The 20326-nt window shown below is 42.6% G+C and overlaps 1 protein-coding gene across 14 annotated transcripts in view; it reads left to right on the plus strand.

The window, feature by feature from the left end:
- Window positions 1–20326, plus strand: part of LOC146663857 (calcium/calmodulin-dependent protein kinase type II subunit gamma) — a 43199-nt gene extending 22873 nt beyond the window's left edge. The window contains exons 7-23 of one of the 14 annotated variants that reach the window (XM_085416773.1): window positions 600–702; window positions 1164–1247; window positions 1550–1644; window positions 2150–2272; window positions 2420–2503; window positions 3674–3716; window positions 4507–4569; window positions 7142–7182; window positions 7941–8024; window positions 9876–9920; window positions 10068–10122; window positions 10328–10408; window positions 12947–13087; window positions 15449–15524; window positions 15633–15727; window positions 16916–17152; window positions 18301–20326. In XM_085416773.1, coding sequence (XP_085272899.1) covers window positions 600–702; window positions 1164–1247; window positions 1550–1644; window positions 2150–2272; window positions 2420–2503; window positions 3674–3716; window positions 4507–4569; window positions 7142–7182; window positions 7941–8024; window positions 9876–9920; window positions 10068–10122; window positions 10328–10408; window positions 12947–13087; window positions 15449–15524; window positions 15633–15727; window positions 16916–17148 — 1446 coding nt within the window. In that variant the 3' untranslated portion in view covers window positions 17149–17152; window positions 18301–20326. The remainder of the gene's footprint in view (window positions 1–599; window positions 703–1163; window positions 1248–1549; window positions 1645–2149; window positions 2273–2419; window positions 2504–3673; window positions 3717–4506; window positions 4570–7141; window positions 7183–7940; window positions 8025–9875; window positions 9921–10067; window positions 10123–10327; window positions 10409–12946; window positions 13088–15448; window positions 15525–15632; window positions 15728–16915; window positions 17153–18300) is intronic. The other 13 variants (XM_085416774.1, XM_085416779.1, XM_085416782.1 and 10 more) reach the window with 13 other exon arrangements.

Here is a 20326-nt window from a genome sequence, read left to right on the forward strand (position 1 = left end):
TGTTAATAATATATGTACTGAATTTGAAACTACGAAGTGAGGGGCAGGGGGGTAGGGGAAAAAAACCCGCTATCTCAAGGGATGTCTGAGACACATGTGGGCGGCTTTTGTACGTGTGCACACTATGTCAGAGAATAACCTCGAGCGCTGCCTGTCTGATTTGTTGGCCTTTTATCCTGAGTGGGCTTTTTACTGCAGCCCTTTATGTCCCGCTGCCCAAACAACGGCCATTTACAACTGCCACACACGCCGCCTCGCGCTAAGTACACTTTCCATTTAGCATGCAGTCTGCAGCTCTACCTAAATGATTCCCGAGTGGTTTCCATGGCTACGGACCCATGCCCATATAAGGTGTTGGGGAGATTCTCAACTACTTATCCTCTCCCTACCTCCTCTGTCTCTCCATCACGCTCTCACACCTTTATCCCACCCCCACATGCTGTGTCAAACACATCAAATATAAATATTTCTGAGGAAAGGCTTTACTGAAGAGTGCCTTTAACTGCCTGTCTCTCACTGTCTTGATCTCTGCTTTGCTGTGTGTGTGTGTGTGTGTGTGTGTGTGTGTGTGTGTGTGTCTGTCTGTCTGTCTGTCTCAGCCTGAGAACTTGTTGTTGGCCAGTAAGATGAAGGGAGCCGCAGTGAAGCTGGCAGACTTTGGACTTGCTATTGAAGTGCAGGGGGACCAGCAGGCTTGGTTTGGTAAGAAAACAAAAACAGTGACACAAACACGCATATCAAATGAGCAGGTCCTTTACCTGATCTGTTATTCTATCTGGGTGTTTAGCACTTGATAGTTCCTACACCGGGCATGAATCACTGCTGAACAGGCCCTCTTTCATACAGCAAGCCACATAGTTTCACATCTGCTGCTTTGAAGCCACAGAATATTTGCAGGAGCATTGATTAAGAGGCTCACTGCCACTTTCCAGGTCATGCTTAGGTCATTGTGTCTTGGCTAACAGCCAAGCTGCCAGCACTTGGCTGACTCTGTGGCGGGGATGAAATGATTAATGGGTATTTGCTAGTGACTCTACACTATCATAATCTGGCCCTGCATACGGGTCGCTATAATTTAAGCTGTTTATATAACGGCATGAAAGTAGCCTTTACCGGGAGTTTAATAAAAGTTAATTGTATCTTCTGATTTATCTGTTGGGCAGGGTTTGCAGGCACTCCTGGCTATCTCTCCCCTGAGGTCCTGCGGAAGGACCCTTATGGCAAGCCTGTGGACATATGGGCCTGTGGTGAGTTTTGACACCTGTGTGTGCCTCGGGTCGAATGAACCTATTCAACAGCTTTTAAGTATCATTTAAAAGTAAAACTGTTTTCGTAGGGGTTAATGGGAATCATAAAAAAAAGCATGATGATCTTGCAGCCTCTCTCAGAGAGGTGACTTCATTGTGCTCATAAAGTGTTGCAATAACTAAGTTTTCCCCTTTCTTACTGTTGCATTTCCTTGTCTTGATTTTATTCTTTGCTGCCCACGGTAAATGGTATTGTAACATGATCTTGCTGAATCACTTCTCACCTCTTTGTTTCCTGTCAGGTGTTATTCTCTATATCTTGTTAGTGGGATATCCACCATTCTGGGACGAAGATCAACATAAACTCTATCAGCAGATCAAAGCTGGGGCATACGATGTAAGTGTGTGTGTGTGTGTGTGTGTGTGTGTGTGTGTGTGTGTGTGTGTGTGTGTGTGTGTGTGTGTGTGTGTTAGGTGTGATGGGTGCAGTGCAGGGGTTTGCTAAGCAGTTTTCGAACATTTAATAGTGTCCAATTGAGATGTGGTCCAAAGCTATTGATCCTATCAGGGCCTTCCTGACGCATTGCAGAGGGGTGTGTGTGTGTGTGAGAGAGAGTGTGTGAGAGTCAGAGAAGGGGTATTCTCCTCTCTCAGTCGATGAATAATGAAGTCACTTTTCAGCCTGTTTGCAGGGATTTGAGTTTTAAAACTGCAGCATGTTTTCTGTGACTCCAACCCCCCCCCCCCCCCCCCCCCCCCCCCCCCTCCATAATCTTCCCTATTTTAAGGAGTTAACTCAAGCACTGGTTTCCATATGGCATGGATCTGCTAGAAACCCACTTGATCAGCTGACCAGAAATCTCTCACAACTGACGTATCACTTGTTTCTCCTATTTCCTCAGTTCCCGTCTCCAGAGTGGGACACGGTGACCCCAGAGGCAAAGAACCTGATTAACCAGATGTTGACAATTAACCCAGCCAAAAGAATCACTGCTGAACAGGCTCTCAAACACCCATGGATCTGCGTAAGTATTCACCTAAATGACCACAGAGTACATTATGGAAAAACCTAGGGATTTACCATATTAAAGCCGTCACATAACTATAACTCGGATTCATACTTGCCCTGAGAATCTGTTGACTTATTTTGTTCCATTTTTGTCCCCTTACAGCACCGTTCTACAGTGGCGTCCATGATGCACAGACAGGAAACAGTCGAATGTCTCCGCAAGTTCAATGCTCGCCGAAAACTCAAGGTAGGCTTCTCAGGCTTTAAACCAGCCTTGATTGGTTACTTTTTTTTATCCTGTGGTTTTAAAGGGCTGGGACAAAATATCAGCGTGGAAGTATACCATCTTCCTCTTGGGAGATGTGATCTATCAGTCAACACTTTTATTAAAAGATGTAGGTGCTCTTAAAATATTCATCATTCCACTTTGATCTGTCAGCATTTCATGGCTCGAATGGGGCACATGGCAGAGAAAGATGATATAACTGATTAACTGAACTGAATTGAATAATAATAACAAGACACAACAATACAACAGTGCAGTGAATAAGTAACTAATCCCTTGTTTGGTGTATTATATGTTAAGCTACACAGATATTGTTGTGTATCTTAGATAATTGTGCAATGTAGTTGTGATATGGGTGTTATTGTGCGTGACATTTCATGAGTTAGTTATTGTGTGAGCATAGAAATGTAGCACAAAAATAAGGAAACTTGTGTTTGGACGATTATTTCTAAAATGTAACAATGCAATAGTGTTGGAAAGCTCGAGTTCACTCTATGCGTCTGTTTTTGGAGACTATTGAAAATATTTTAACTCGCTGTGCTGTGCATCTCATTCATTGTCATTTGCTGTGAAGCTGCTGAAACCTGCCCTGTCTATTATATCATTTCGACATATATTTTGGATTGCGAGGTTTAAAATGTTTCGGTTTGTAAATTATGCTGCTTTGAGGGGTTGATATCAACCATCGAAACTATCAGCCAAACTCTGAGATCACATGTCTGCCAAAGTCTTTGATCTTCTAAATTGCTGCGTATGAACATTTCACTTTTGAGAACCTCTGCTTTTTTTTCCCCCTCTATTGGAAACATTTTAAATGTCAACCAGCTCCAGTTACTGTAGTTTGCATTCACTGCCACTGATGCAAACTCATGCCTCAAGTATCAGCTATTTTGTTTTGCCACATCATTTAAATTAATTTGCATAGAGGAATATAGGGCTTTGAGATGTGAGAATGTACAGTTAAAGGTGCATCTCCCCAGACAGCATACAAGGTTTTTTTTATTTTTTTTTTTATTTTAAACATTAGGCAGAGTTTTACAGACAACATTAAGTAAATAAAGAAAAACGCCATGCTCTCATTATACCTCCCCTCACTTCTCTCTTCTCCTTCCTCTCCTCCTCCTCCTCCAGGGAGCCATTCTCACCACCATGCTGGTGTCCAGAAACTTCTCAGGTGGGTGTGCCCTTCGCCCTCAGCCTCCCACGCAGCACATGCAGAGGGAGTGGAGGAAGGAAAGTGGATAGAGTCCTCTGCACCTTTTTTAACCCCCCCACCACACACGCACGCTCACCCACTCATTCTCAAAATAACAATGTTTTTGTGTGCGCCCAGGAGTTTGCTTGCTTACAACATTAAACTGAACTGAAACACGAAGCTTCTTTGTGATATGATAGAAATATTGTATTACTGAATTATTATGAGTGCATTATCATGTATGTTAGCAGCCTAAAATTTGATATTCTGTCATCTGTTCCAGATTATATGTGGGTGCCAGTTATGTCCTTGTCTGTGCTAATGTATCTCTCCCTGTGTGTATGTGTGTGCGCGCGCGTATGTGTCCCTCTTTTCTGCTGCCCATGGAGCATGTTTGAGAGAACGAAGCCTAGACTTTAATGAGATTTTTCTTTTTTAATGTTTGGGGGAAAGTGTGGTGTTATAAAACCAGGTGACTATTAAGATTCTGTGTTTTTTATCTCAGCCTGCTGAGAGTGACTTGTTTTCGTTGAAGCCTTGTTCTCAGCCTTTAAGTAATTGGTCAGTCGATGGCTAATGATTTCAACCCTGGGCCTAGGAATCCACAGGGGTGCACGTCTTTGCTTTGGCCCGTTTGTATCAAAGTCTAAGATGCATCTGGGCTATAGCCAGCACCCCCTGTAGCTTTCTCGGCCCATGACTGAACAGCATGAGATCGACCTGCATAATTTCCTTAGCCCCTCCCAACTGTAGCATTTCTATCCAATAGTGGGCCGGCAGCATACCAACTCTGCTGCTGCCGCCTCCTCCACGGCCTCACTGGCTCAGGAAGGTACGTCCCAGAGACACGCCCATCCACTTCCTCTTTACATACACAACTATTTTCTTTCATGGGACAGGGTTGGCCCTCATCACCATCCCCCAAATCCTGCATGCAGCCTTTGCAAGCATCCTCATCAACATACACACCCACAAGCATGCATCCCCTCACAGATTTTTCTCATTTAGGGGTATTGTGTAGCAATCATGTAAATAAGCTTCACTTGAGTTTACGTCAGCCTGCACTAAAAAGTGCATTTTACATTCACACATCAGCGCCATTCAATCGTGACCTCGTAACCCACATTTCATCTTCACTTAGTTATGGCGTCACTTCCAGCAAGCTCCATCCTGACCTCCAGCTGACCCCTTACGTCTCTGTGCTCGCACAGGGCGGACTGGGGCAGGGGATGAGGAGGGGCATGTATCCTGGGGGCGGGAACTCACATTGCAGGGGGCCGGCAAGAGCTGGGTTGGCGTGCTGCCATCGTCAGACCTGGGTTTGATGGGACAAAGGAAGAAAGTTGGATGTTGAGGAGCTAGAGGGGAGAATAACTGAGACGGAGGATGGGAGTGCTGACTTCAGTGCCGCTACTGTTGAAAACATCACCGTTTCTTCCTGATGAATCACTTGAGGTTAAAGGCATCCCACGTCTCAACTCCCCCTCTTAAGGTCTGTTTTAGTACTTTCAAAGCAAAGTTCCCCCTTGAGACAGGAACCCCACAAGCTAATGTGGCAGCAAGTCTGCCACATTAGATCGAGGGATTGTTTTGAAAGTATTAAAATCAGATTTTCCTCTCATCCTGCCCGGTGGAGATGGGTGGTGAAGGTCGGCGATTCCAATGGTGGCTCCATGGATTGAGTACATTAGAAGCAATGTAGAGCAGACTGGATTCTCTGTCTCCCTTTTTAGAACGGAGGATCTTTTTTGCTCTGCAGTGTCTATACACTTCTCCATAGGATCTGTTTGTAGGCAGGATAAAGGTAAAATGTTTATGGGGAGATAACTTCACCTGAGACACCTAAGGGGAGGCGGGTGTTAATCCTAGGATGTGTGATTGGTGCGCTGAGATTCGGGGTGCCTGTGGTGCTTTAATTGTCAGCTAAAGCCCTCCGAATGCGGGCTCCTTCACTGAGACTGGACCAAGTTGCCTGTTTTGTAAGTTTCTGTAAATATGTGTGACATCATCACTCCAGATTGGACTCCTCATCTCTCCTCCTTTTAAGTCATCCATAATCAAGATTTTTGTTTTTTATTTTCTTTTTCTTGGCTTTTGGCTTTTGGTCCTCTGATGATGTCACTCATCACTGCAAACCTATAACTGCTTCCTTGCACTTCTGAGTATTTCTGAGGCAAGGCTTGGCCGTTTGCTCATGATGTTTCCTTTTAATGGCATTATAGCAGAATGTGACAGAAGTGTGAGTTTGAAGCATCTCTCTGTGTTTCTAATTCGGTTTTTGCCTTGCTGCCTTTCGCATGTGGGTGTCCTGTGTGGTTAATTCCTACAAAATGTTCTCGGGAGACACACCTTCAGATGCTTTCTAACACATTTTTCCTTTCTCATCACCGAGCTAGAATCTTGCTCGAGTGGTGAAGCCCTCCTCCTGTGGGTCACCTTGACCTCTACCCATCTTGCCATGTTAAATTTGTGCTAGAGAGCATGTGAACGTGGTAGTCCCATGCTGTCACATTAGCACCCTGGTGACTGCTTGATAGAAGATGTAGCCAAATGAAGAGCAGATGTTTGCACTGTGAACAATCAGCTGTCCTTTATCTAGTTTTTGAATGAAAATGAAAACTGGAAATTAAACTTAAATTTTTTTTAATTTTTTTTTTCCTTTGGATGCTGCATGGCCAGGCCAAAGTATAAGCTGCTATCAATGCAACAGCCAAGATTAGGGAGCATGAGTTTTCACTTGATATTGTTTGCTGCTGTAAATGCTGTGCCCCTTATCTCTCCTCTCATGTATTGAAATACTAAGCCCTCTCTTACAACCCTCCCCCCTCTTCCCTCCCCCTCTATCCCTCTCCAATTTCCTATTGGAAGGTAAGAAACTCAAGATAAGATTTTTGGAACCTGTGTGTGTTGGTAGAAAAACAAGAGAAAAGCAAGCAAGAGAGAGTTGAGAGCGTTAGACTGAGAGGAAAAGTGACTGGAGCCCTTAAAGGAAATCAATGATTTACATTAACCTAGCTCATCACTGTCAGTCCTGGCGGCAGTTTGAGTCTGGCCATCATTCTCTTTCTAGATCTGCTGGGGTCTTCCAGGCAGGAAATGGACTGAGGAAGTTTACTTTGCTCTCAGGTTTCTCTTATATCCCCAGATGGCAATGAATGGATTATGATGTGAATGGGTTTTGCAGAGTGTAGCAGCCTGTACAGCCAAGGGGCGTAAAATGCCCGAGAAATCCATTAAATGCATGTTGTGCTTTGGAAACATCTAAGCTTACTTTGTCACAGTGACTGAGGTGTTGGGGATTCATAGATGTAACGTAGGTTAGAGGTACGAACGAACTATCATCATCAGTAAATCTTAACTTTTCTACCTGTTTCTCTCCCCTTCTATCCTCCTTTTTTCCACAGCATGCAAAAGTTTACTCAACAAGAAGTCAGATTCTGCTAAGGTAAGGTTCTCTTCATCACCTCTCTGCCCTCTTTTGTTCTGCTACATGGTGTCCTATCTCTCCTCTGTCAGCTGACCTCGATTTTCTGCCTTCTGTTCTTTTTCTGTCTTTCACAGTCTTTCTTTTGCGCACTTTTCCTCCTATTATTTCAATGAATATCTTTTGTTGTGCAGTAGTTATTATTCATTTTAAGGTTGTTGTTGTTTTTTTTTCGTTTTCACATTGGCCTTGTTTTATATCTGCAGAGGAGTTTCTTTCTATGGCGTGTTTTTAGATCCCATAATCCTGCAGTCCTTTCCACAAGTTTTTAACCTTTTTTTTTTTTTTTTTTTTTTTTTTTTTAAACCAACGTTTTCACTCATAATTTATAAATATTAGTTCCGTAATGCTGGTTTTATTCTTTCACCTTTAGTCAGTTTCAGTCAAATGTCTGCTGCTCTGTTTCCCAGCAATCTCCATCAGCCTCTGCTGCTATTAAGCATCTCGCTCCCCACTCCTCTTTTTCTTTTCTGCCCCAGGGGTCACTCTGTGTAGTTAAGTGGGAGCGGCATAGAGAGTTAGTGAGGCAGTAAAAGGGATGATCTAGAGGCCATTCTGTGGCACTCACCCTCTCATTTACCCTGTTAGCTCTCAATAGCCCGGGAGCTTCCACCAACATTAGCCCCGTTTCCTGAAAGGCGTGTTTCAATTCTAATGCATCTTTCTCTATGTGTGTGTGACGTATGTGTTCACTTTGAGTGTTTGCGTTCTCGTCCCAGCCTTCTACCAACAACAGTAAGAACAGTATAGTGAGCGCCATCAATGCCCTGAAAGACACCAACATGGCAACGAACGCACAGATGGTACAGTAGGCCGCCGCAGTGTCAGCCCTGCCTCTTAATCCCCCCTGTCCCCTCAGTAGTTGCATAGTAACCCATTGGGCCTCATCCTCCATCATCTGCTTGTCATCCTTCATCTACCACCCAGGAGATCTTGCTCTGTAACATCCCCTGTCCCAATAAGCTTACCAACCGTGGGGCACGTGTGCTCCTGATTTAGGTGAAACACTTTTGGAAATTATTTAAATTTAGTTTAAAAAAATCTAAACAGGTGCACATGTGCACCCTGTCAGCCACAGGAGCATGACCTTGTTTGCAGGACTGTGTGCACCTAAAGTGGCAGCTCGTAAAGTTGTCGAGACCCCGTTTGGAGACCTCCACCTGTTAATATCAGAGTACAATTCAGTCCTATGTAATGGCCCCCATGTTTATATCTCTATATAATCCTCAATCGGCTACTTTCTTATCTTTTTCCCATCCTAACATCTTTCTTTGTCATTACATATTTTAGCCAGCTGTTCTTTGTCATTCTAACCTCGCACCATCCATAACATCCCCATTGACATCCTCATTGTAGTGAAAAACTTGACCATTGTGCTCCAATCCAGCACTAGCATGCTGTGGTTTTGAGAAGCTTTTACTAGCATGCATTAAATTACATCTTGTAGTGTTGTGGTTGGATAACACTGTCGGGTTGGTTTGGTAGTGCTTCTCAACTGGAGGTACAGGTCCCCAAAGACACAAATATTATGTTTAAAAAACCGTCTAATAGAGAAACTGATGATCAGCTCAAAGAGCAGTTCCCCAGTTATGTAATGCATACACGGTAAAACTACACGGAGCCAATCAACCTACTGTTAACCTGCAGCAATTATCATGAAATATTACCCGTTTAACTGAGCAAAATCTGAGCAGCTTCTCATTCTCGAGGGTTTGTAATTATGTATTTTTTAAATATTTTAAACTGAGTAATAATAGTTAAGCTTTTTATTTATGGATTCGCACTCAGGACTCAAAAGTACAAAACTCCTTCCGTAAAGTAATTTATGCATTTATTGGTTATATGAGCAGAATTGAAAACAAACAGAAGGACGGACTGTGTGGTGAAAGGAAAGAAGCTCCGTCCTGAAATGGGACAGAAACAGTTGCCAGATCTTGTGGTACTTCTGGGTGCAGCCTCGGGCGTTGTATTTAAACTGTTCCAGTTTAAAATGGGACGTTAACTCTTTGACCCAGTGCTTGTGGGACTGTGGCCACATTTTCTTTGCTCTGTGAAGTCTCGGGTCAAGTATCAGGTGTCTGTTTTGAGGTTATTTAAAAGCTAACAGAATCTGCGTCTTTTTTTCTTTTTTTCAAAGTAATATTTATGATACTTTCACACATAAAACAGAAAACTGCAGCTAATGCATTTAATTCTCCTAACTGTGTTTTGTAAAACAATAACGCTGTATGCTCTCATTATCTCGGTGTAGTTCCAGTAAAATCTGATAAATGATAACAGACCAGAAATGATGAGGCTATTAATTGATTGAGTGAGCTCTCAGCAAATGATTCCCCTGTGTTTCGTCTTCTCTGAGAGCATCTCTGTGTTTAGACCAAACAAACATCTGAAGATGTTAGTGTGTGACTAGCGTTTGGGGAAATTACAAACTCTTTTCTGGCGTTTTATAGACGAGACATTCATTAGTTACAGCCCAAAATAAGTGTCTCCTCTCCATTGCCACGGGCACTCTTGAAAGTTTTGGATCCACTAGCTGTTGTGAAGATGTTTAAGTTTTGGCTGAGGTAAAAGATAAAGGGGCCCACTTTAAATCCAGTTGAGAGGCACTCTTTGAGGACAATATTTTGGACTAACTGTTTTGTTCTGTATCGCAGGAATCTCAGAGCACAGTGGTGCACAATGCTCCCGATGGCGTCAAGGTGAGATGTATGTTTTGTGTTTTGTTGTTTTTATTTCTGTCTGAAAGCCCGACACGGAGCATCACACGCACCTGATGGGCTCGATCCTGCCGGATCCTGGCAGCGTTTGATTTCAGCATGTGTCTGTCTCTTTCCTCTGCATCTCAGGGATCAACAGAAAGCAATGCCACCAACGACGAGGAGGAAATGAAAGGTAGGAAAGGTACTCCAGTGTTTTATTCCCTTTATCCTGTTCTCTCTTTCTGTCTCCCATTTAGTGAGTTTTTTTATTTATTTATTTTTGGACTGTACTGACTGGCAGGTGTGCTGAGATACGACGCGTGTCTGTCACACTTTTGACTGTGTCTGTTGTGTGTGTATGTGTGTATTTATTGTGTGTCTGGCTGCGTTTTGTATGTGTGTTCTAGCGGACAGTACGGCGCTGAGTCAGGGCAGCGCTACAGAGGAGATGCCCCCACTTCTGCCCTCACCTCAAAGCTCACCTGCCAGTAAGTTTATCCATGGCAACCGGAAAGCTATACGGGCGCCTCTGGCCAGGACATAACACCCCCCCCCCCAACCCCCCTCCCTCACTCCCACCCTGGCTTTCTGTAGTCACCAAAAATAACGTCTTACATCTCTGAGCCCCCACCCTCACTCTGATCCACCAAGCTTTTTTTTTTTTTTTTTTTTTTCTTTTAGGGTTCCCACTGGTTTTAGATTTTTGAAATGATTCACCTTTGTTTGGCTTTTACAAATTTCTGTAGGTTAATTCCAGTTTATTGCATTTTTTATCTTAGTTTGGTAGTTTTAGCATAACGACACCATTTGGCCATCTTGTAGCAACGGCTTTCCAATTAATGCTGTGTAACACGGCTTAAATAATCAGTTTTTCAACAGGATCATGGGGACACGACAGCACTACCTTCCTCTGAAAACTATTATTTTCAGTAGCATTTGCTGCACATTGACAAATGACAGATTCCAGTAGAAACAAGTCATTGAATTAAATGACAAATCTTTATTTCCCCAGTAGCAAAACTATTTCTTGGACTCAGGTTTCCATTGAGACGTTTCAGTATTCAGATAATTAATAATTAATTAATCTTTCATTCACTGTACCCACAAATGCACAAAAGAGTTTTCCTCCCTTTTGCTCTACTCTGTCAAGATGATCCCAAACTGCTTCAGTCATTTTAAAAACAGTAAACGGGCAGATTATAAGTGCTTCAAGCGAAGTCTTCTGACTGCGACCACACGATCAGCATCATGTTCTCTTCGAAAACCACCAAATCACTAAGTCACTGCTTTACATCTTGGGTAATCGGTCAATTGTGTTTTTGGCCTATTGGATTTCACCTCAACAGTGCCACTGCATTTCCAGATATGAGCAGTTAGTTTATATGCAGTCTTATTGAAATTAAGTTGTAATAAACTGGAATAATCTTTCAGCAGTTATGACAAACATGCTATTTGTTTGGGTTTTTTTAAGCACACTGACTGCTGACACACTTCCTGCTCTCCATTCTTGCTCGCTGTGTGAGAGCAAGGCAACACAGATCTTGTGTAACTTCTTCTAATGGACACTTTAAGGGGAACCTGTTATGCTCCTTTAACACGATCTTGTTTTTAATGCTTTGACTCTACTAATGTTGTTTTGTGTGATCAATAGTTCATTTCAACCCCCCTTCTTTACGCTAACTTCTTTCTGATTGGCTGCCCCTTGCAAACAGAAGGTTTTGAACAGTGGACTGTGGGGACGGGTGCATCAGACGACCGTTTTAATTATGTTTTTGATATCATCTAGAACCAAGAGTAGGAAAAAACGTATAATTTATTCTGGCTATATGACACTTTGTTTAACATGAGCATCCACTATTGTAACAGACAGAAAATGAGGAAAAGCATCACGGTCCCCTTTAACATCACTGTGCTCTGATCAAACTTTTAAAAAATAACAGACCTTGTCTTATGTTTCTTTTCTTCTCATGTTAACTCTAATAGTGGAAAGTCATTTCAAAAACACAGATTTTTATTGTCATCGGGGCCACTGTGGGAACCCTGAAACCTGTGTGTGTGTGTGTGCGTGTGTGTGTGTGTGTGTGCGTGTGTGTGTGTGTGTGTGAGAGTGTGCGTGTGCGTTTCTTTTTTGGTGATGGCTACATCTATCCCCTTGTCCTCCTAATGTGACGGCTCCATCTGGAGGAAGTCTTGCTTACCTTGCGGCTGATCGTCCTAAAGTAGTCGCCCAGTCTCACAGACCTTGCAGCCTGTCTGACTTCAATGGAACCTTGCACGCCATAGAGCGTCACGTCCTCACACTTTCTCAGTCTTCCTGTACTCTTTTTTTTTTTTTTTTTTTTTTGTGTGTGTATTTTTATCTTCTAATTTCTTTTCCATTTCTCTTAATACACCATTCTTCACCAATCAAATTTTCTCTATCATCTTTCCTCTAGTCTGTTGACCTCTTCTCTTCATCCTCCTGCTTTTGCAAGGCAAACTTGCACTAAAGTACAATCTAATCTCTCCCCCTCTCCCTTCCTCCTCCTCCTCCTCCTCTTCTAACTTCTTTCCTGTGTGCATTTTCCACTCCTGCCTTCCTTCCTGAACATGCTAAGTTTCCCCACAGGCATAACTTGAGCAAATAACAAACAATGGCTTCGATCGTCTCTTTGCTCAGTGCTCCAGTTCATCAGAGGAGGCTTAATGTTAATGTGTATTAGCGTTATGAGTAGAGTAGATGTGAGCAGAGCAGGCATTTAACTGACTTCCACATCGCACAGCATCACGATCAGAGCGGCACTGATCTGGCTTCCAGCTACCACCCTGTCCTCATGTCACCCATCTGCATGTCTGTCATAAACGCAATGTTAGCTGTTTCTTTCTTATTCTACCAAATGTACTAACCCACATCACCTTCATCAACCTTTTTTTCCTTGCATGAGCTAAATGTGTGCGCGTTATGTGTAAATGATCATATTTCTGTCATTTTTGTCTGTTGTCCATCCACATGTTTTTGTTTGTTGACCACCCCTTGTGTGTTTCAGTTCCACCGCATGACGTAAAGCGCATTGCATGGAACAGCACAGGCAACAGCTCCTACCCCGAGTCTGAACTCTCACAGTCATCCATACCTGCCGCTCCACTAGGGAGCAACACTGTCGCTGCTAAAAGCAACACTAAGCAGAGTAAGAACACATCCGCACTAACTGACTAACTCGGTTTTCCCTGCCAGCGCCTCACTGTTACCTGCTGCTCGCTGAAACTCTGCATTCCTTGAGTGTGTTAGTGGGTTTTTTTTGAGTATTTATTTATTTATTTATTTTTTAAAGCTGGTTCTAAATAAATTGTCTGGTCGCCAGTTTTGCTTCTTTACAGTTAACTTGTCTTGATTTAAGTTCCATGTTGAAGTAGTGAAGGCCGATGAGCTTAAACACCCAGATCAAAAATCCGAAGTAAAGCCTGATTTGCAACAAAACGATGACAGCAAGACTAAAAGAGAAGATTTCCAAAGTTGATAGTGAGACCTGCTATAATGTGTGGCTTGGAGAGGGTGACGCTAACAAAAAGAGAGGAGGCAGAGCTGAATATGCTAAGATTTTCATTGCGAGTGACTAGAATGGACAGGATTAGAAATGAGGACGTCAGAGGGACGGCTCGGGATGAGCTGTTTGGAAATGAAGTTAGAGAGGCGAGCCTGAAATGGATTGGGCATGTGCAGAAGAGTGATGGTGGCTATATTGGAGAATGGAAGGAAGAAGGTAAAGAGGAAGCTGCAGGGGGTTTCATGGATGTAGTGAAGGAATACAAGCAGAGAGCTGGTTTAACTTTAACCATAGTGTGAGATGGAGGCAGTTAATCTGCTGTGGTGACGCCTAAAGGGAGCAGCTGAAAGAAAAAGAGGTTATTCTGGTTTTGTTGCCCTTCTGAGTATTTCAGGCAGCCAGATGGTGTGTGTGATTAAAGGTGTGTTCATGCCTTATTATTGAAGTAATGATACAACTTGTCAGGTGGGGGGAAAAAAGACATTAATGCCCCCTTAATTCAGTGAATCGCGTCAGAAAGCTGTCTTTAACGTCACATGTATAGAAACATGCCAGATAATTTACACCAGTAGTAGATGGCAAGAACTTTTATAGCAACTTGTATTATTAAACTACAATTTCTTAGTAATAATCCCTGAAATCGTAATAGGCAGCCATTAGATATGGCAGTGATTTTCAAATTATGTGGGTGCACCATAGATGAGAAAAACATGGAAAATGAATAAGATGAATGAATGAATATGATTTTAATTTTCACAGCAAAAATAAATGTGAATTTCCCAAGTGTCTGTCATGCTGATCTTTATTTCATTTTTTACATCATTAGTAACAGAAATTGTGGTTTTTGAGGTGTGAATTTTTTTTTTTCCCTGAAGTGGGGCATGCAACACAGTTTTTATGAACTACTAACATAAAATGACCTAGATAATACTGTAATACTGTATAGTAGCAGTAATCCTGACAATGCAGGTGAAAGGATGTTTAGCAATTATTTACTAGAAACCGTTGATATTTGTTTAAGTGCTCCGAGTAATGAAATAAAACTTCGTTGGAGTGTCTGTATTGTTTCTGCTTTTCATCTTAAAAGTAGAAGGAACAACTTAACAACTACGTGAGTCAAGATAAGCTGTAGCGCTCATGCTGATTTTAATAACCAAGCATGTCGTCTGGCCCATCAGTGTGGTTCACTGATGTGTTTAGAAATCAGTAGAGCTCTTAAGGCACAGAATAAAATGCAGTGCTCTCGGTTTATTGCTGGTTTTAGTGTTTTTCATAGAATTTGTTGACTACAAGAAAATATCGCTTGATTGATTTTGTGGAGAGGAGGGTTGTACCACGTGTAATCTCTTCATTTGGTTTTACTGTTACTTTAAAAGTGTGTGAGGCACTTTACACTGAATAGCAACTAGCATAAATAAATGGTAAACTTGTAGGTTCATGGCTTGTTTGGTGTGGAACAGATGTTAACTAAGAACATATAAAGAAACTTAAAGAGGAAAGGGATTGAAGTTGATCAGACTGATACTGTTAATCAGTTCATGGAATAGCTGAGGGAATAAAACCATCAAAGTCTGGCAAGTTTGCTCACTTGTGCATCTAACAGTTGGTCATAGCAGGAGAAAGCTAAGTGGGCCTCGAGTGAGGAAGGCTGTGATCTCTACTAGCAGAGTTGTTGCTTCTGTTTGGTTGGCAGTGTGTGCTCACAGCGGAGAGTCGTGTTCAGTCAGTTGTTGTGTCGTAGCAAAGGCGAGAAGCTGAGCGAGAGACAGCGATGGGGGTCGAGCTCCGGTGACGAGGCAGCTTTTGGATCCGGGCGACCAGGTTAAAGAGGGGACTTGAGCCGTAGCCACAGAGGAAGAGCGCGTGAAGGAAGGCAGGAGCTGAAGCGATGAGACAAAATGTCATTGTGCAGAAACCCACCACACTGTTATTGTCTCACCTTCCAACTGGCATCTCACCAGCTGCCATCTGTTTGCCTCTTTCTGTCTCTTGTTCTGTCTGCAGCTCGTAAACAGGAGATCATCAAGATTACGGAGCAGCTGATTGAAGCAATCAACAATGGAGATTTCGATGCCTACACGTGAGTACAACTGTGTGTAAAAGTGAAAAGCAGCAGATGCTTTCTGTGAGTGAAAACGAGTGCAATTTGGTAACAGGCTCATCTTGTTTTCGTTTTTTTCATGTTCAGGAGGATTTGCGATCCTGGACTCACCTCTTTCGAACCAGAGGCTCTGGGAAACCTGGTGGAGGGCATGGACTTTCACAAATTCTACTTTGAAAACTGTGAGTCTTCTTCTTTACTTGCATAATATACCGTTTATTTTAAGGGGTTTGAAATACCAGGCAAGTTAGGAAATAGCAAGAATAGTTGGCAGTGTGGATAAACTCCACTATTGGAATATTTATAACTGCAACTCATCATCATTTCATTATTTAAAGAAAATAAGCTCCGCTCATACAGCTTTGGTGGCTCTTTCAAGTTAGTTGTAAACAGAATTATGTCCAATAAATAAAAGGGAAATTGTTGAATTTTGAAGGTCAAGATTCCTGATTTAAGCAGGAAAATGTAACCGTGATGATGGTACACATCCTGTCCCTCATTTTTCTGTCAATCCACAGCCTGAACTAGTGTTCAGCCCTTAGTTAAGACGAGTATCTGTCAAAAATGGTTGTGATTGTGTTTTTAAAATATTTATTTTAAGGATTTAAATATGAAAAAATAAATTCTAAATAAAAGTGCATTTAAAAAAAAGAACAATGATCTCAAGAATTCAAAGCTACGACAACTCTTGTAGTATTACTTGACCAACACATTTCAGCCTTTTTTTAATCAAGCAAGCAAACAAATAACAGAAGAATACACTATACAGTATTAGTACCAGGCATTAAAGCATGTAGTGAGGTACACTGTAGGCTCCTACAGGTAAAGCTGGCAAGTCTGCTAACTGCACAGTTTATGGGACGAGATGTTCTTCCAGTAATAGCTGAATTGTTCCCAGTGAATGTCAAAGAGTCAAAGAGTATTTTTGCTTGGCCGTCAGTGTGAGTTAATCCTGTGGTGTCTCTGTATCCAGTGAGGGCTGTGATCCATAGACTGTAAGTGAAATATGAACACAGCCACACTGAAATCATGTATGCGTGAGAAGGTGAAGGGCTAAGCTTTGTTAGCATGGTGCATTCATGGACTGTTGCATCACATCAACACAGAAAACTGACATACACATAAATGGCATTCTGTAACATAAAAAGACGAGAGGTCCACTGAAGTGACTTGAATAGTTTCAGTGAGCCAAGCCCTTAATATTTACAGTTTACGTAAACCATATTTATGCCAGGCTTAAATATGGTTGTTTCACCTTTTAACGTGAGGAAACTTCAGGTACGACCCGATTATGGATTGAAGGAACTGCAGCTCATTTGTCATGCTTGGAGGTCGCTGCTGACCATGGACATATCTTCTACTTTGTGCAGTGTTGAGCAAAAACAGCAAGCCCGTGCATACCACCCTGCTCAACCCACACGTGCACCTGATCGGCGAGGACGCCGCGTGCATCGCCTACATCCGGCTCACACAGTTCGTGGATTCCACCGGCCGCCCCCGTTCCAGCCAATCAGAGGAGACCAGAGTGTGGCATCGCCGCGATGGCAAGTGGCTTAACGTCCACTTCCACTGCTCTGGAGCGCCTGCTGCACCACTACAGTGATCAGGTACACATCCTTAGTCCTCACAAGAGTTTTTTTTTTGTTTCTGCATTACTGGGTTAAACATGATCAGTTACAGAAAAGTCTAAATAGTCCACAGGAGACAGTTTTAAATATTTAAAATATATATATTTTTTAATATTTTTAGTAATGTTGAGACATCCCAGTAGTCACATCCAGCTGGGAATCTCTGCTGCAGGCAGACCAAAAATGCCCCCTAAAACTACCCCTGGACCCTTGATCATTTTAATCTTGTATTGTTTTTCCCTAATGTGACTTTATTTAGTGTATCTGATATCACCAGGTTGGTGTTGTTTCCTCAACTTCAAATTAATGGTGCTTCATGGACTATTTCAACTGGCTTAAATAAGGCTTGGTTTGGTGTTATGGGATGGAAGGAAAGGAGAAAAGGTTAGAAGGGAAGGAAAGAAGGAAAACTGATAGGGATGAAAGATGAAAAGAAGGTAGAAATGAAGTTTTGGGAAGAATTGGGAAGGAAGATAGGAAAAAAGGAAGTGATGATGATGGATGATGGAAGGGCTTGTTGGACTATTATTCGAATTTTTATTTTTTTAATCATCAACCGTTATCTGTGGCCATTTTCCTGCCCATCTGTGGCCAAACTCTTGAGATCAAGAATCTGGCCACAGATGGGCAGTGACAGGAAAAGCTGAAGCTCCTGGAGAAAACTAGCACAAAGTAGCACAAGCCTCCAGTCTAACTCCACGCTAAAGGGCCCTATCAAGGTCCAAACACAGGACTGTCTGCTGTGAGGCAACAGTGATAACTGCTGCGCCACCAAAATGGCAAATTTAAGCAAAAAGAAGAGAAATCTGGGTTAGATTTAGCCGAAGATGGTTATCAGTAAATCAGATGCTTTGACAGGAGTAAGAACTTAAGTTAAAGAAAAGCCTTTCTGGCAGAAAGCGTTGAAGACACACCTGCCATCCCTAGGTTGCAAAAATGTGATTGGTTCATTTCAGTCATAGTCCTGGAGCAGCACTGACTGTGATGTTGTAAGAAAAACACAAACTTAGTGAAACAACAAAAATAAGAACCAGCAATAAACTCAAACTATTCTTGGAACTGTTTACATTCTGATGATTCCAGCTGTGGTACCAACCTATCCTCTCTCCTCTCCCCTCCCCTCCCAGTGGTCCTGAGCCTCCAGTCTACTGGAGTGTGTGTTTTGGGGGGCAGTGTTTTTTCAGCGAGCGTGTTTAAGAGGTCCGTCCTCTGCGTGGATTGGCTAGTGCCAGGAGCCCGGCCGGGCGAGATCGCATCCCTCTCCACGATACCAACCAATCCTGTCCCTCCTTTGACCTGCTGGGGGCTGGCTGAACACAAGACTCCGCCCCCATGGGATGATGCATGCATCTGGCGCCTGATTGGAGGGCGCGTCTTTGCCCTCTGTCCCTCCCCTGGCAGCCATCTTTTTTCTGCCCGCGCGAGATGAGACGTCCTGGGGGAGCAGAGAATTTACAGTTGAACTTGTGACAGTTTATGAGTATGAGTTATGAATATACTGTGTAAATTATGACTAGATGTACCAGAAAAACCACCAAAACCCAACCAAGCATTTATATTCACTATCTAATAACGGAGGAACAGGGAGGAGTGTCAAGTTAGCAGCTGAGATTTTGGTCACATTAGGGATTACTGGGTAGAAACTGCTCACTACCTGGACTGTTGCTGTTAAGATGTAGGGAGATTTTTAGTTTGTTATTTCCCCCACTGAATTTAAGAGGGAAAAACAAATCAGGTTGGCTCAGTCAGACAGTCGATGACCAGAGAAACTTGATATCAAAAACATGACGCACCAAAGTGTAGAACTTTAGGCTTTTTATGTGTTTGTGTGCTTGTTTAATTATTATTTTGTTTGTTTGTTTGTTTGTTTTTTCACCAGAACGGAAACTGTGTTATTGTGGGGGTGGGGGGGTGGTATGTGTTCTGTTGCATTTTTAGCGTCCTGATCCCTTTTGCGTTCCTGTGAATAACCGGAGCCTTTTCGCTTCATTATGTTTTCTGGCTCCTTTTTAAAGCAGCTGAGTTTTTGTTGTTTTTTGGTTTTTAAAAATGAGGGATTTTTATTGTGCAAATTTAAAGCTAACCTTAGCTGCTAGCAGGTTCTGTTATGTCTATATGCAGTGGAGGGAGAGAGTGGGCTGCTGCTGCCACCTCTCCCTCATTAATCCCTTCCCGCCTCTCTTCTCTCTTTTAACCAGTTTCTTTTTTAACCTTCCCTCCCACGCTGTTTCTCTGCTTTCTGCAAGGCCCTGGTTTGTTTATAATCACTGTGTAAATACAGTGTATGTATAGATATATGTAGAAAAGTGTAATATATGTACATGTATCTAAGAGACACTCATCCTGTGCACTTGGGCAGTGGGAATCACCCCATGACCTCTGTGACCTCCCCGAGTAGATTAGGAGCAACATTTGTTGTTGGGTTTTGTCTTCCCCTGTAATTTAAATTCTCCAACCGATCACGACAAACATGAATACACACGCTTGTGTAGGCTACCAGCTTTAGATCCATGGCCGTACGACTGTTTTTTGTTTGGTTTTTTTTTTTTTTTTCGAGACGGGGAATAAAAATAAAAGAAAAATAACAGGTTGAAAAGTAGTTTGAGCACCCCTCCCCCCAAATTCAGCCTAATAGATGCATATTTAGATATGAAGACCTTCATAATAGTGTCGTTAGTCCTGATCCCACAATGCTGTGAGCCATCTTTTCATATCATATTATGCACACGCGCACGCCTGGTGGTGTTTTTAAGCTGTGTAACATATCCACACCGCTGCTGCAACCATCGGCGCCGCCCTCGCCGTGCTGCTTAATCGTCTCCATCCATGTGCGACAGTTGTATCCGAAACCGTCCCCACCCCCCAACCTGCAAGGTGCCCGCCTCCCCCTCCCTCTGTGTTCAGACTCTGCTCTTGAGATGTTTATTTGTACCTCTCTCTCTCTCTGTTGTTTCCGTGTTACTGGTTTGAGTTCTTTCGTTGTTGTTGCTGTTAACTTTGTCGTTTTGGTAATTTGCCGATCTGCCAAGCTGGAGTTCTGCACTGTCCCTCGCACACAGGAATTTAAAAAAAAAAAAAAAAAGAGGGAAAAGAGGGAAGCAGTAAAGACAAAATGAAATGATAGATATTGATCAGGACTAAATTATTTATTTA

The sequence above is a fragment of the Rhamphochromis longiceps genome, linkage group LG8 (assembly GCF_057381845.1).
Source record: "Rhamphochromis longiceps isolate RC_006_pf linkage group LG8, R_longiceps_female_GT1.1, whole genome shotgun sequence".
In the NCBI taxonomy this organism is placed as follows: domain Eukaryota; kingdom Metazoa; phylum Chordata; class Actinopteri; order Cichliformes; family Cichlidae; genus Rhamphochromis; species Rhamphochromis longiceps.